A 17,521-nucleotide genomic window follows, 5' to 3' on the forward strand; every position below is an offset into this window, starting at 1 on the left:
TAAGACTTGATAAAATGCAGTCATTCAATGATCGTCAATGGGAGTGTCATAACGACCATAGAAGAATCCAGGACTGAAAGATATATAATATCTAGAATGAGTAATACCATAAAATTCTCATAAACATTTTCTCTCATAATGACTCATCCTCTTTTTTACAAGAAACTGAGATCTATAATCATATTCAAACCTTCCTAGAAGTTGAATAATCCTCTATTTGTAAAATGACTCCACATTAAGACAAAAGATGAACTTTATGGTCCTTCCCACTCCATCTTTTGTTTGTAAACCACACTATAATTCCCTCCATATTTCATAATGGGTCACAAATGTTCACAATTACCCAAGGCAAATTCTAAATTCCCCTAACCAAAATGGAATCTGAGATTTTGTTTAAAAATGCTAAATGCACTGTTATCTTACTACACACAAAGTCATGAATTCTGTTGGTACTTAAAATTCTAGTTATTTTATTGTTTCTTTTCTAACTTGCCTTTATAAAATATTATAGAAAATCGTTGCTCTCATGCTACAGTAAGCTTAAGCTTAGGTAAGTTTAAACAATATTCATAAAGCCCAGTATTTGCTGTATTACAAAGAGAGACATTTATGCATACGTGTAGATTCTTTTCTTGTATCTTTAGTCTTTTGTGCCATGACTTTTGTGCTTTATCATTTGTTTTAAATTTCTCCAAAAACTTGGAAAATTGTGTGTGTTTAAAGAAAGAGTTCCATGAAACAGAATCAAAGTTGCAAAGTTGGAAGGGGTCTTAGAAGGCACTGCATTCAATCCCTTATTTTACAGATTAGGAAACTGAGTCCCAGAGAGATTAAATGATTTGCTCAGGGTCACAGAACTATGAAGGATTTAAACTTAGGCCTTCCTGAATCCAAATTCAGTGTCCTCTCTACTGTAGTGTTTTGTAAATGACGTTAATTCAGATCCCATTCATTTAGAGTGTGTTTTCATGGGGCAGCTAGATGGCACAGTGAGTAGAGCACTGGCCTTGGAGCCAGGAGGACCTGAGTTCAAATCCGATCTCAGACACTTGACACATATACTAGCTGTGTGGCCTTGGGCAAGTCGCTTAACCCCAATTGCCCTGCCTTCCCCCCCCCCTCAAAAAAAAAAGAATGTGTTTTCATTTGGTCAGGGATTAGGCTCAAATTTACCTTTGTTTAGCAAAGCCTTCCTTAAAAATTATGTGAATTACATGGAGAAGTAGTGCAAATGTTTATAAACATGACTGTAGGGGGATATTTTAAACCATAAGAGAAGAGGATGTTTTCCAGCATTCTCAAGTATTTTAGAAGCACAATTACATATCAGTAATTAATTTGCTAATTATAAGTAATCCTTACTGATTCATTAAAATCTCCTACAAACCTCTATTTACACAATGCTTTATTGGTCTAGTTTTCATTGCCATTAAGTACTTTAAAACAGTGAAAATTCTGACATGTTACTACTTTAGCATAACTTTCCCCCAATTAGTCTGAGTTAGAGCAATTTATTGTAGAAACTCCCAATAAATCCATATGCTTAGGTTTAAATGACATCTGAATGATGTGGGTTATATTTATCCTCCATTTTCCCCATGTATATTTATGTCTGACCTTGGTGTCTTCTTCATAAACAGATGTGTTGTCTAAAGCAGGTAACGGAGGCTGCTGCAACAGGTTAGAAAGCTGAGACTTGGAACGCTGGCGTAGGGAAGCTCTGAAAACAGAAAGATGAAAGAGACTTAAGTATTCCAGACAGGTTGGAATGAGCTCCCCTTCTACTTAGGTTTACACCACAAGCATGAATTGAAAAAAAATTTAATCAGCAAAAATTTCAATCCAGCATTAGTACCAAAGGGCTTCCTGGTAAGATTTGCAATAGAGCTGGCCACTAGGTGATCAGCCCAGTCCTTCAATTGAACAGCCAGAGCGGGAGAAGTGACCTGTTAGCTGACTGCGAAAGAAGAATCAGAGAATCTTAAATGGTCAATGCTGGGAGGAACCTTGGTATGCTACTCTCTTCTTTTTCAAAGATGGAGGCCAGAGAATGAAGCTACTGCTTAAAAGTAACACAGCCTTTGTGGTCAGAGGCTCAAATGAATACAATCAGCAAATCGCCACTTCCCCCCACCAAGACAAAGCTATTCTCGTCTTCCACATACTCCTCACTTCAGTTCACGTGCTGTCCTTTCATGACTTCTTATACTTAAATGAATTTAGATACCCAAGGCCTGGAAATCAAGGTGTCAACTTGGGAAAATTCCCCTTAGCTTCAGTTTCCTCATCTGTAAAATGGGAATAACCATACATAAACCACTTACTCCAAATGATTGTTATAAGGGAAGTGCTTTGTGAACCTTGAACTACAGCGGTCTTTTTTAAATTGTTGATGTGATCGTCATTCATTGTAACCTAGCGCCCCAATCTGCTTTAGGACCTCGAATGATGGAGATAGCCTCACCATCTTTGGATCTGATGGATAGGTTTATAAATAGCATACACGCAGCTTGTATACTTGAATACTTGTGCACACCCACTCTCATATACTAGGAGACATGATATCCTCGATTTTCTTCAAAGGGTTATAGATTCAAAGCTCGAAGGGGTCCTAGAGGTCACTTATTTCAACCTCCTCATTTTACTGATAAGGAAAATGAAACCCCTAGGAGGGTTTATCTGACTAGCCCTAGGTCCTCTAAACAATTTAAGGGTAGAGCCAGGTCTCAAATGCAAGTGTCCTGTCTCAATCCAGCTTACTTTCCACTAACCATGATGCCTTCATATAGATTTTAAAAAGTGAAATCTTATATATTATCTCAACCCAGGAAATCAGCTCTCTCCAGAACTGAAGACTGAATCAGTGGGCCTAGGTGCTTGAAGCAAGTATTTTCTTATACTCAAGAGTACAAAGGGAGACAGTGTGGTTTGTTTTTTGCTCCTATCTATCTATCTACCTATCTATCTATCTGTCTGTCTGTCTATTTATCATTTGTCTGTCTATCTATCATCTATCATCTATCCATCTATCTAATCTATGTGTTTATTTATTATTTTTATAAATCTAGGGTAAGCAGATCTCAAGCATTTTTAAATATACCTGTTATTTATAGAGCCTACAAAGATAAAGACAGAGATAGGCAAATTTACTTGGGTGTCAGAGGTTGCACCTATGGATTAATTTATCAGTCATTCTAGATGTTTCTTTGCATATGATTCCCCTTTTGCCTGGCATGGCCCAACCAGATTACATCACCTGATTTTCTCTGTATAAACATGTTCATGGGTGTGGTGCAGGGTGGCACCCTGGGGCAACATTGTGCAGGTTCTACACAGCACACCAAACATTAGGGATCACTCTGTGTATTGAACATTTTAGCAAAATTGAACCAAAGATCTTATCTTTTCATACATATTTACTCAGCTAGAGGACCAAACCAAAACTAGCTGGGATCAAAGAGCGGACACAAAGTTGGTCCAACCCACAGGTATTCTTCCCTATTGGTCTGTCATGATGCCATGCTCCCCCTCCTACTTATTCTTAGATCCCCTAACATCAAGACCCTTTTTTAGATTAGACAACATAGGTAGAGTCATTTGCTCCAGAAAAAAGAAGTGATATACAAGACAGATAAGTTTCAACCTGGGGAAGGTAGAAGATATGCCAGTGAGTAGTGGTAGCAGCAGTGTAGACGCTAGACTAGAAACAGAAAGACCAATTAAGAAGCTGTTGCAGTGCAGCAGGTAAGAGGTCATAAGGGCCTGAACTAAGGGTAGAAGCTATGTGAATAGAGAGGAAAGGATGAACATAGAAGTGTGGTCAAAGATAGAATTGACAATGTCCCCCTCCTTAGAAGTTTGGAATGGCTCCCTATGATGTCTCATGCCAGATGAAATTGTGAGCTTCAAGGACCCTTCTTAAATGTATCAATGAGTTCCTTGTTTGCAGAACATTAATTTCAGGTAACACAATAAAATTCATGTACCTATCATTCTACTAGGGAGGGACTGAAATATTGCAGAGCTGAGTCCAATGTTTTAGCACAAAATTTTTCATAAGAGGTGGGGTGGTGATACAATGGAAAGAGAAATGGCTCTTGAGTCAGAGGTTCTGGGTGCAACTCCTGTCTTTGACACTACATATGTGACCTTGGGAAAGTCACTTAACCTCTTCAGAGCCTCATTTTCTTCATCTATAAAATGAAAAGTTTGAATTGGACAACCTTTACAGTCTCTTTCAGCTACCAATTTAGGCCTCCTCACTCATTACAGTTAATCTTTTCTACCAAAGAGTAACCGTTCCTTCCCTATGTATATATCTCTCTGTAGGTATCTCTCTGTGGTCATTGAAAAGGTTGTCATTTTTATTTAATTTATTTAATATTTTTAGTTTTCAGCATCGATTTTCATAAGAGTTTGAATTACAAATTTTCTCCCCATTTCTACCCTTCCCCCAACTCCAAGATGGCGTATATTTTGGTTGCCCTGTTCCCCAGTCAGCCCTCCCTTCTGTCACCCCACTCCCCACCCCATCCCCTTTTCCCTTACTTTCTTGTAGGGCAAGATAAATTTCTATGCCCCATTGCCTGTACATTTTATTTCCTAGTTGCATGCAAACATTTTTTTTTGAACATCTGTTTTTAAAACTTTGAGTTCCAAATTCTCTCCCCTCTTCCCTCCCCATCCACCCTCCCTAAGAAGGCAAGCAATTCAACATAGGCCACATGTGTATCATTATGTAAAACCCTTCCACAATACTCATGTTGTGAAAGACTAACTATATTTTGCTCCTTTCTATCCTATCCCCCTTTATTCAATTCTCTCCCTTTTCAAAAGTATTTGCTTTGATTACCTTCTCCCCCTATCTTCCCTCCCTTCTATCATCCCCCCTTTTTTATCTCCTTCCTCCTTCTTTCCTGTGGGGTAAGATACCCAATTGAGTGTGTATGTTATTCCCTCCTCAGGTCAAATCCAATGAGAGAGATTCACTCATTCCCCCTCACTTGCCCCCTCTTCCCTTCCTACAGAACTGCTTTTTCTTGCCACTTTTATGCAAGATAATTTACCCCATTCTATCTCTCCTTTTCCCCCTCTCTCAATATATTGCTCTCTCATCCCTTAATTTGATTTTTTTTTTAGATATCATCCCTTCATAATATTCAACTCACCCTGTGCCCTCTGTCTACATATATATACATATATATACATATATATATGTATGTGTGTATATATATACATATACATATATACATATATACATATATATATATATATATATATATATATATATATATATATATATATATATATATATAGTGGTTAAAAAATCTTCCCTGCCTATTAATCCCCTTAACAGGCCTCAGGTGGAGCTAGTTAAGGGAAGCTTCTACACATCATCTTTCCACGTAGGAATGTAAACAAAACAGTTCCACTTTAGTAAGTCCCTTATGATTTCTCTTCCTTGTTTACCTTTTCATACTTCTCTTGATTCTTGTGTAAGGTTATCGTTTTTAGAACTTCTCAAATAGAAAAGGTATGTTCTAGAATATGACTAATTAATACAAATGAAAAACATTAAGCAGACAATTTAGAATGGTTATTGTGACTTTCATCTGAAAAACTCAAACCAGTACCTAAAAGTTTGTTTAAGGTTTGTTCCCCATTTCTATCACCCTAGACCACTCCTCTTGTTATTGCCTTGTCTGAATGCTTAACCTGGGAGTGAAAATATCATCTAGATTATTTTCTTTGTAGGAAAGAAATCACATTTATGGTTTATAATTTCCATTGAGAAGCGATATTGCCTAGGGAGTAGGGAGTCAGACTCAGAGTTAGGAAGACTTAGCTTCCAGTTTTGTCTTTGGAACCTAATGACCATCACCCTGACAAGTCCACTGGTCCCCGGTACCCCAGTTGACTCTTTATTAAGGAGGTCAGTTGCACAAGAGACGTGGATCTGCATTTTTAAAGGGGAGTCTCCTTACTAATGACATGAAAGGCCTAGAGCAACCATTTTTTAAAAATTCCATTTAGGACTATTCCATTGGAATCAAGAACACGTATACATAACAGTAAGATCACTGGTTGTTGTTCATTCATGTCCAACTCTTCATGACCCCCATTTGAGATTTTCTTGGTAAAGGTACTGGAGCAGTTTGCCATTTCTTTCTCCAGCTCATTTTACAGATGAGGAAACTGAAGCAAACAGAGGTAAGTGATTTGCCCAGGGTCACCCAGCTGATAAGTGTCTGAGACTGGACTTGAACTCAGATCTTCCTGACTCCATGCCTGGCACTCTATGCACTGTACCACCTAGGACTTAAGGTCAAAAGACCTGACTCTGGGTACAACACATAACTTGAGTTTTAGTTTCTTCATCTAAAAACATGGTGCCAATAATACGTGCACTGTCTCAGAGGGCTGTTGTGATGAGAACATTTTATAATATCATACAAATGCTATCAAATATGAATTCTGCAGAAAGCAAGAAGCAACCTATATGTTTGATGATCAAGGAATGGCTGAACAAATTATAGGATATTATTATAATGAAAAATTATTGTACCATAAGAAAGGACACATATGAAGGATACGGATGATGGGGTGCTCAGGCCCCAGCCCTAAGATCATGTCTCTAGATGCCTCCCAATTTCTCAGTAAGCCCCTGACCTGTGAGAAAATTTTCTCTTGTTGCAGAACACATTCTCTTATCAGAATAGGCAGAAGGGTGCCTGGCCCAAGGAGTTTTGTCCCTGGCTGGCCCAAGGACTCTTCCTCTCACCAGATCCCCAAGGTCCACGCCTCTGACAAGTCCCTCAATGTCTGATATACTCCCTACACTTTTCCATCTATAGCTCCCAAAGACACCTGTACCCTTAGATTACCTAATTAATATCCCTGGCATTCCTTTTCCATGCCCCTTTTCCATATAAATTCCAGCACCATCCTTAGTCTCTCAGGTTGCCATAAGGATCCTTGCCTGATTTGGCTAAAGTGTTACAATAAACTCCTTGCCACTTAACTAAGAGAAAGTTGAGTGCATGAATTCATTCCAGGCAACTCTGCCTTGACATTCTTGGGGTCCCAGCACCCCAAAACCTCATCAGAAAGAAGTGCAGGAAGACTTAAATGAAACGATGAAGAGTAAAGAGAAAAGAACTAGAACACCAATGTCCAGGGTGTTCTAAAAGTCTTAGCGCACTTTTAAACAATTAAAGATATTAAAACTTTAAACTGTACTAAGAATTTCGGGACACCATATACACACACTAACTACAACTATGTCTTTTTTTAAAGTGTCAATATCTGAAAAATGCAGAAATAAAGAGAAACAAGAAGAGGATATAGTAGTAAGGATTTTTCTTTTTGTCACTGTATTAAAATTAATATACATAGTTAAAAACAAGTTGTAAGTAATTTGTAACTTATATATGAAATTTCATTTTGTTTGAATGGTTTTGTCAATTGTTGCTAAGTTTAAGATAAAGTGTAAGCTATCATTATCAAAACTTTAACATACATGATGACAGAAAACTGCAAAGCATAACATAATAGTTTTGACTACTCAATATTTTTTATGACTTTCACTCTTCAAAGTCCTTCAAGTTAAGAGAATGTTTGGTGGGAAGGTGACTTTCTTCTAAAAAGAGGTATCTTCAAAATGAAAAAAAGAAAGAAAGAAAATCTTGCTACAAAGAAAAGCAACTGTGTTCAGAATGCTGAGTGAGTTGGTATTTGAACTCAGTTTTAAGAAGAATATTTTGATCAGAGCCTTTTGAAACTTTTTCATTAAACAATTAACAACTGGAATGAGACAGTCCTATAAGTGAGCATCTTCTCAGGGCACAGACTTTAATTAAATATCCCAGAAATAGTGCAGACAGTGGGAGAGATATGCTGTGGTATTTCATTAACTGTGCTATTAGACTCCAATCTTAACTCAAAAGAAAACCCTTAGTGACAGTATATTGATAAAAAATATAGTCTGACTGAATTGTTTATAGCCATATCTTTATTATTTTATGAGTGATTTGGTTTAAAGTTCTAATTTAAGGTTCAAGATTAAAGTTTGTCATTTTCCCAGTAAAAACGTAGAACTATACCATTAAGGTGAACAGCAATATTTATTAACCAAGGAAATATTGAGATATTCAACAGATCTTTGGAAAACGTATCTCGACTGCTCCACAAAATATATTGCTCATTTAATTCAGTAAAAAACACTGTAGGGTGTCTGGTGGGTTACTTTGGCAACAGATTTTTTAAAAAATTACTTGTATTTGTCAGAGCATGGTGCTAATAAGGAAAAAGGAAAAAAAATTAAAATTCATGGGTTTGACTTTGAAGGTAAAATTACATAACAATGGGTTTGTGGGGACAAAAGACTAAAGACAACCACTTTTTCATTTATCAACTTTCTGGGCTCAACAAACAATTCTTTGAGTAGTTATGACATCCTTCCCCCCTGCCCCTCCACATGATCAAGAGTATTTCATCTCTTGCCTCTTAGAACACCCATCTCCCTTTGAGGCTCAGTTCAAGTGATGCCTCTGACAAGGCACCCTTCCTAATCCTCCCAGTTATTAGTCCTCTCATATCTCCAAAATAACACAAATTACTCTGTATTTACTTATTAGCACATACACTATTTCCTACCCTCCACCCTCCCCATCCCCATAGAAGCTCCGTGAGAACACAGATTGTTTCATCTCTGTCATTGTATCCTGTGAGCCTAGCACAATGCCTGGTATGTTTGTCGTAGGTGTTTGAGGAACACTTTCTGAATCACACTTTCAGAGAAGCCTTCAATTAGGTCGAGAAGGAAGCCAACATAGACACAATCCACTTATTTGCTAATTACTGATAGACGTGCGCTGTGACATATATGCATTCAGGAACCTCCTGAAAATTCTGTTCACTGATATGTGACCCTCAGAAATGTACTAGTGGAGAAAACAGTTTTAGAAGAACATAGAAAAATTTTGAAAACTGTAAATTGCACCGTGTGATTTAGGCTTACCGTAGACTGTCCCGGTAACTGCCCCTTTGGAAGGTCGGCTTTCTCTCCAGTTTAGCATCATCAGGCACACCGTTTCCTGTATGAGAGAGCACAAACAACCTCTTAGCACATGGTGAAAATAGAATAGATGATAAGGAGAACCATTAATTTCCATGTCAAAAATGCCAACTGCAATATACATGTTTGTTCGGGGTAGATAATATTTATTACCACCATTGGGAAAAAAGACTTGTTATATATAGCACCACTGAGCTAAAAATGGCTTTTAGTCAAGGAGATTCTATAGTGTCCTATGTATTGTCCCCTCAGGAAGACAAAACCATAATGAGAAATATGGAGCCTGGGGAGGACTTCTCAATAGTGACAGGCAATGGTAAAGCCAATTCAGAAAAAGAGAGCCATGCAGGTGAAACTAAATGGACTCATAGTTGACTCTATAAAGCACAATGTGAGGGGGGAAAGTTTATATTTATTTGGTTAAAAAAACTTTTAGGAAGGAAGGAAGGAAACAGACATTGGTTAAGTACTTTCTATGTGCTAGGCACAGTGTTAACACTTTGCAAATATTATCTCATTTGATCCTCATAACAACCCTGGAAGGTAGGTGCTATGATTATCTCCCAGAGTTGAGGAAAGGGAGGCAGACAGGGCTTAAGTGTATTGCCCAGAGTCATACAGCTAGTAAGTGTCTGAGGTCAGATTTGAACTTAGGTCTTACTAACTCCAGGCCCTACATTCTATCCACTGTTCCACCTAGCTACCCCCCAAAAACACAAAACCAAAACCAAAACATACATAACACATACACACACACACACGCACACGCACACACACACACCTTGGAGATCTCACAGCTTTTGAGATCTCTACTTCCATGTGTATGGTGCATAGATACACCTGAGAGTCACCTTCTGTCCATTTACAATACCATTTCACAAGGGTAAGGAAAAAGGACACTTGCCTTCTACTGCCTTTTCATTTAAACTTTGGTCTCCTTGACTTTGCAAAGTCACCAGAGTGAAATAAACACCTTTCCTATTCAACAGCTCTTCGTGGGTACCCCTCTCCACAGCCTTTCCCAGTTCAAATCCAATGATGACATCTGCAGCTCGGACAGTAGACAGGCGGTGGGCTATTGAGATTGTTGTACGTCCATGCTGAGCCTGTGAGAAAGGATGGGTAACATATTTTTTCTTTATTAAAAATTAAATTTTACTTTTTTCTAGTGACCAAAAATTAATTTTCTTTTCCTCCTATCCTCTGCCACCAAATTAAAGAAAAAACATCTTTATGAGAAATATGTATAATGAAGACAAACAGATTTTTACATTGGCTGTGTCCAAACACATATGACTCATTCTGTACCCTGAATCCATCACCTCTTTGTCAAAAAGTGGGTAGCATGGTTCCTCATTGGTCTTCTAGGATCACTCCTGGTCATTACGTTGATCAGAGTTGGGCGATATTTTAATGATAGAAAATTGAATAATGACCAGGGAATACTGAGTCAAATTCTCTCCTCACTTCCTTAGAATTCTTTCGTAGATCAGAAATTTGCTATACACGAACACTGACAAGCAACTAACTATTCAAAGACTAGTTTGTGCCATCCCACTTTCTGATAGTCAAGAAAGAAATATCTCTTTAGTACCTGCCACCAATCTAGAAATAAGAATGATAAAAAAGAATAAAAAATTTTTTAAATACTTTAAGTCTTCTAAGTTATTTAAAGGTTGGCAGTATTTCAATCTTACAAATGTTCAATTGCTAGCTTCTGCAATAAAAATGATATTTTCGATATATCACTGACTTATTCAGTTCAAAAGAAAACAAATGCCTTTCAGACATGCAACATGTGCCGAGCAGTCACTAAATGCAGGGCTTTGGGCTAGGTGTTTCCAGAAGATGCAAAAGAAACAGAAGATATATATTGTCTCTGATCTCTGAAGAATTTACATTCTAGTTCTGACCACTAAAGGTCAAAAACTTACTTCTAGAGTAATAGTCTCCAAACCTTTAAGAAAAATTTTTTTTAATTTTAAACTTAAATACTAAAACTTAAATATGCAATAAGAGAAAAAGAAACATGTTATAAACTTAAATGTTAAAAGGAATACAAAATAAGAAAAAGAAAAAAAGCGTTGCTGTGAGTACAGCAGAACATAAAAGTAGATTCCAAATATACATTAATAAATTTCCATTCCAAGAAAGCCTATATAATAAATACTATAAATTGTATTCAGAGCTGTCCGACTTTGCTTCCTTGTAAGTTTTCTTTTGTTCTCTGCTGTATACTTTTTACTTTGTTCTTTTTCCTCCTTTCTTCCCCTCCCCCCAAGAAGGCTTCAATTAAGTCTGGATATGTAAATATATAATTTGTATGTATCTATATATATCTATATACACACATGTACATATACATATATACCCACACACTTGAACACATACACACACAAACATAAAGATATACACACCAAGATATACACATACATGCATACATACATATACAAACATATATATATACATACCTATATATAGATATGTACATACATACATGTACTTAAATATACATACATATACTTAGATTTCTGTAATTACATTCACAAATAGACATATACATTCATATACACCTATGTAAGACCATATTATACTTATTTGTCCTCTGTTTCTCTGAGAGTGGATAACCTCTTCCTTCATAGGTCTGAGTCTTTCCATATGTTTCTGAGTCTACCAACTCATCATTTCCTAAACCACAACATTATTTCAACCCTATACTGTCTAATTATTTTAAATAGTCTAAAACAATATTAATATGGCTGACATATAGTGTAGCTTCCCTATTTTTCTCTTTTGATTAAATTTCTCTTAGCTTTAACTTTGTCTGAGATCATGATTACTACCTCTGGTTTTTTTTTCCTTAATAAATTCTACCTTTAATCTTAATTTTATGTTTGTGTGTATCTCATATTTCCTATCCCTCCTGACTCCTCTACTTTACCTTGCCCACCTATTACTTAACCTACCACCCTCTCCAAAGATCTCTACCTTATCCTCTTCCCCCTCTCTATCCCCTTAGCATTTTATTTATTTCTGAATTTAGAAGACTTTTATAGCCTTCTAAATATATATATATATATATATATATACATATATGTATATATATTATTCCCTCTTAAACCCATTCCCAATGAAAATGGGGTTCCAGAAGTACCAGGTCTGCCCCCATCTAATTCCTCTGTGTCACTTTTTCCTCTTGCACCTCATTTGTACAATTTCTCTTTTTACCTTTTCTTAAATGGTTTTACTTTTTAGAATCCTATCATACTCAGGTCTACCCCAATCTTTCTTTTGAACTACCCAATTACTAATAACAATTTTAGACATACATTTTACACTTTCTCATATAAAAAGTAAACAGGCTGTCCTTATTCAATCTGTTGTAATTAGTCTTTGATATGTACCTTATATTTCTCTTGGATTTTATATGTCAAATCTTCCATTAAGTTTAGGTTTTGTGTTGTTATTTTTTTTAACAAAATCCCGAAAGTCTGGCAATTCATTAAATATCCATTTCTTTTCATTCAGGATTATGATTAACTTTGCTGAGTATGATATGTTTGGCCACAACCCTAGTTCTTTTGCTCTTCCATATATGTGTTCCAGGACGTGTAGTGTTCCAGGACCTTAGTGTTACTGCTGCTAGGTCTTGTGTGATTCTAATTGTAGCACTGCCATATTTAAATTGTATTTTTCTTGTTGCTCATAATATTTTCCTCTTGAGCTGGGGGTTTAGGAATTTGACTATGATATTCCTGTAGATTTTCTTAGTAAGATCTATTTCAGGTGGTGATTGGTGGATTTTTTTCTATTTCTACTTTCCCTTCTTGTTCTAATGCTTCAGGACAATTTTCTTTAATTATTTCTTGTATTATTGTATCATGATTTTTTTTGGCCATAGCTTTCAGGTAGTCTCATTGTTCTTATGTTTTTTCTTCTTGTTGTGTTCTCCAGGTCAGTAGTTTTTCTTATGATATGTTTTGTATTCTTTTCTATTTTTTGATTCTTTATAATTTATTATTTCCTGGTCTATTATAATTTCACTGGCTTCCCCTTGCCTAATTCTAATTTTCAAAGAGTTATCTTTTTCCTTAAGATTCTGAATCTGCTTTTCTGTTGATTTTCTTTTCATAATCTTCTTGTTTTTCTTAGATTGTTCTTTTTTAAAAAATGTCCTCAATCTCTCTCATTTGATTTTTAAAGTCTTTTTAATATTCTTCTATGAATTCTTTTTGGGCAGGTGACCATTTGAGGCTTTTTTTTTTTTTTTTGCTTCATTATCCTCCTCTGAAGACAAACCCTGGTCTTCTCTATTCCCATAGCAACTTTCTATGGTTGGATTCTTTCTCTATTGCCTACTCATTTTTTAAAAAATATGTAGCAGCTTATTTTTTGTAATCACCTCTGGTCTATGATCTCCTTCAGTTCTCCCCTCTGGCCTGGAAATGAAACCAAGAACTCTTCCCTTTTCTAAAGGCTCATAGCCAATGCAGTCCCTGCCCCACTGCTTCTGCACTCACCAGGCATGGGCTAGTTTTTTCTCACCCAGGGCTGTGTCTAAGCAGCACAGCTGAGTCTAGTGTTCTTTATCATCAGAGGCTCCCTAAATCTTCCCTAGCTCAGGCTTAGACTCATGACACTGCCTAGGAAGTAAAAGTTCTAGTGTCTGAGGCTGGGGCTACCTTTCAACCCAGCAAGCCCACTTGCTGTTTCAATGGAACTAGCTTGGAGGTGTTTACATTTCACAGAGACTAAATCTAGTCCTGAGATTTTTCATTGTATCTTCTTGGGGTTGTCTCAGGAGAACCTCTGTTCTGTCTTTACTCTTATTTATTTTTACTGCTCTTCACCCTGAGGCACTATTTTGTCTTCTTTGTGGGAGAAATCTGAAGAGCCTGGAATTTTCTGACCTACTCTGCCATCTTACCAGAATCCTCTTCTCTCCAAACCTTTTTTGATCACACACCCTTATTAGCAAGAACATTTGGTTATGAATCCCCAGTATGTATAAGGTGTCCCAAAAGTCTTTGGGATACTACATGTACATATTTGCACATATGTACACATATACATATACATACATACATATGTGTATACATATAGATATAAAATAGTATATGTGCATTACTGAACCAATATACCCATTATAAAACATACACAAAATAGAAATAAAAAAGCAAAATAAACAATATGTATAAAATAATTTCTTTTACTTAACTGTGCAAAAACCTTTTTGTTCCCACTAACTACTAAGTATAAAAATTTAGTGAGAGCAATGAAATTGAAGTTTGGTTCTAAGTTCAGTTTATATGGAAACTTGGCTTTAGTGACTGTCATATATGAAAAAAATGCTTGCAAAAGATAAGATAAATCCAAATGCATATCAATGACTAAGCCTGCGCAATCATAATGCTCATTCTCAAACCCCATTTACCAATTATACAAAGGTTTTTTTAATTGAAATTTTGCTAGTAAATTTCCAGTTTCCCTGATAACAATTAGTTGGTTTTGGAAATGAATCAGAAGATATAAGTTTGTTAAATATAATTTTAAGAAATAGATCCAAAACCCACAGAAACTCTTAATTTGGAAAAATTTCAATTTAAAATCTAGTTTTTGAAATGTGAATGAGCATTTCTATAAAGGACATGTATTATAGAAAGGAAAGAAGGAAGGAAGGAAAGAAGAGAGAGAGAGAGCGAGAGAGAGAGAGAGAGAGAGAGAGAGAGAGAGAGGGAAGGAAGAAAAAGAAAAAAGAGAAAGAAAAGAAAGAAAAAGAAAGAGAAAGTTTGTGAAAAACATTACTCTCAGACAAAAGATGTTTATCTGTTTTCAAAACCCTCCTCTATCATGTGCCTTTTGAAAAGCAATTTCTCCTTCATTGTTTAAATGTGACTTTTACCTTGAAGAGACATATTAAATGTGTTCACTTAAAAAAAAAACTGCTAGGCTGCATAACATGACAGCCACCTGTAAGAGAAAAAAATTGGCAAACTGGGAGTACTTGTCTTTTTTATAAAAGAAAAATTCATTACTCATTTTTCTTTCCATAACTGCCACAAGATAATCAGCGGCCTTCTGCATAGTACAAAAGATTTTCATGGTCACTCCCCAGTTGGTCTCTTGTGAGATTTGGCTAGATCATCATTATTTTTACCTAGTAATGTTACTAGTGGAAAACTCATGCTAGGAATCAGTGTCATAGAAGCCATTTCCTGGTTAGCTTTTGCTCCTTTGCAGGCCTCTTTTTAAGTTACCTCTCTATTTTCTAAGGATTAATTAAGTTAAAATCAGTCACTATGAGCTGTAGGTCCTCTTAACCCAGTACAGGTAAATTATAGTACCTTACAAAGAAGGGCACCACTGTCAACGTGTGTTATAGAATTCCCATGGGGGCCATCTTTAGTTGTCCTGATTTATATCTTGCCATTGGACCCAGATGGCTACAGAGGAGAAAGCGAGGCTGATGACTTTGCACTCCGTCCCTCATTTAAATCCAATTTACTTGCAAGTCATGGCCTCACCTTCCTGAAGTCATGGTCCTCTTTGAGAACAAAGGACAAACAATTCCCATTCTTCTTCAGGGACTTTGAATACTATGGTGATGTGTGATCATCTGACATTTAGATGGAGTGAGGGAATCAGTGCCAATGCAAATATTAAACATTACATAATATTAATTAGTAAATATGAATTTCTTTTTAAGAAGAAAAAAATAAATAGAAGTTCTAATTTTTTCCCCATGCCCCAATGGATCTCCTCTGAATGGCATGTACCATAACTTGGAAGACCAGATTCATTCAACATTTTAAAAAATCATCTTAGCAGTAAGTAATACCACCTAGCTCTGAGCAATATACTCCTCAGACTGGAGGCAAATTAAGCCCCCTCCTCCACAGCTAGGGTCACTAGTCATCATAAGCCTGACTTTCCTCCCATGTCCTGCTGATTGATTAAACTAGGGAGTGAGACCAGAACTCTCAGCTCCCTAGGTATGTGTTTGTAGCCCAACTATCAGATCACAAGCTCCTCAAAGGCAGGAATTCTATACAGTTATCCCTTCCACATTGTGACTTTCCCCATTACGGTTTCCATATATCATGGGTTGGCATAAGAAATTAAATGGGATTTTGGGGGGGCGGGGAGGAGTTTTGCAGAAGCTGCAGATGACACAGGAAGGCCAGCAGATGACACAGAGTCTCTGACCAAATACTTAATCCAAATAAGGTACTGTAAACACCCCATAAAAGAAAAAGAAAAAAATCAGACATTTTCCCTGGTATGAAGGGAGGGCCAAAAAATTTTATGTCGATTTTCCAGATCATAGGGGCTCCATGCCCCTAACCACCATGATGTGGAAGGAACAACTGTAATGTAGTGGCTTGCACAAAGTAGGTCCTTAATAAACCCTTGTTAAATTGAACTGCCTGCCTACAAAGGCAGTTTGGTAGAGCATTGGTGACATCTGGGTCTAAATCCTGGCTTCAATATTTACTAGCTGTATAGCCATGGACAAGTCATTTAACCTCTCTGAACCTCAGTTTCCTTATCAGTAAAATGAGAATAAGAATAGCAGTAGTATCTAATTTAAAGGGATTTTGTGAGGACCGAATGAGGTGATATGTGTGAAATGTTATTTAAAATGTCAGCATTTGTTAAACTCAGCAAAAGAAATAAAGGAAATAGGATATTCTTCTCTGTCTTTCTCTACCATTATTTCCCTAGTCCTGGTTCTCATGAGTGTTGCAAAAGGTCTGTGTCCTCCTCTACCTGGACCCTCAGTGGTCACCTCCTCATCTGATGCTGACAGGGGAAGGTAGGATCAGAAGAGGGCGCTGTCCCTGTGGTTTCCCAGCTGGTGGGCTTGGGAAAATTCTCTAACTTGCAGAGCAGGGATTCAGTCCAGACTCTCTTCTGCTGACCTTGGGAACCCTAGAAAGAGAGGCTTTCTTTGCCTCTTCAATAATCCACAAGCAGAGGAAACCATTATACTACAAACACACACACCTGCACAAATCTGGCTAAATGTCAACACAAGCCACAGAACACAAATGTTTCCCAAAAGCCTCTATACATTTACAATACTAAATGAGTTGAGCATTTCAACAGACCTTATTAAGTGCTTCCTGAACTATAGCTTCACTCTCATTGTCCAGGGCAGAGGTGGCCATGTCCAAAAGCAGGATCCTGGGGTTCCGGACCAGTGCCCGTGCAATAGCAATCCTTTGTTTCTGGCCTCCACTCATCTGGCCTCCACCCTCACCAACAAGCGTATCAAATTTCTAAGACAAAAGACAATAGTTAAAATGAGACATTCCTTTGGTACATGACAATGGCTCGATACATCCATTCTTTCACACTATGTCCTGCTCAGACTTTTAACTTTACCAGCTCTGACTTCCCTAGGGGAAAAAATTTCCTCCTTTCAGAAAAACAGGTTATGGT

At 36.9% G+C, this 17,521-nt stretch overlaps 1 protein-coding gene across 1 annotated transcript in view; it reads right to left on the reverse strand.

The window, feature by feature from the left end:
• The window catches only part of ABCB11 (ATP binding cassette subfamily B member 11), a 112,873-nt gene that overhangs the window by 37,120 nt on the left and 58,232 nt on the right, over positions 1-17,521 (reverse strand). The window contains 4 exon segments of the mRNA XM_036743297.1: positions 1,618-1,720; positions 9,020-9,095; positions 9,981-10,182; positions 17,188-17,358. Coding sequence (XP_036599192.1) covers positions 1,618-1,720; positions 9,020-9,095; positions 9,981-10,182; positions 17,188-17,358 — 552 coding nt within the window.

The sequence above is a fragment of the Trichosurus vulpecula genome, chromosome 2 (genome assembly GCF_011100635.1).
Source record: "Trichosurus vulpecula isolate mTriVul1 chromosome 2, mTriVul1.pri, whole genome shotgun sequence".
NCBI classification, from domain to species: domain Eukaryota; kingdom Metazoa; phylum Chordata; class Mammalia; order Diprotodontia; family Phalangeridae; genus Trichosurus; species Trichosurus vulpecula.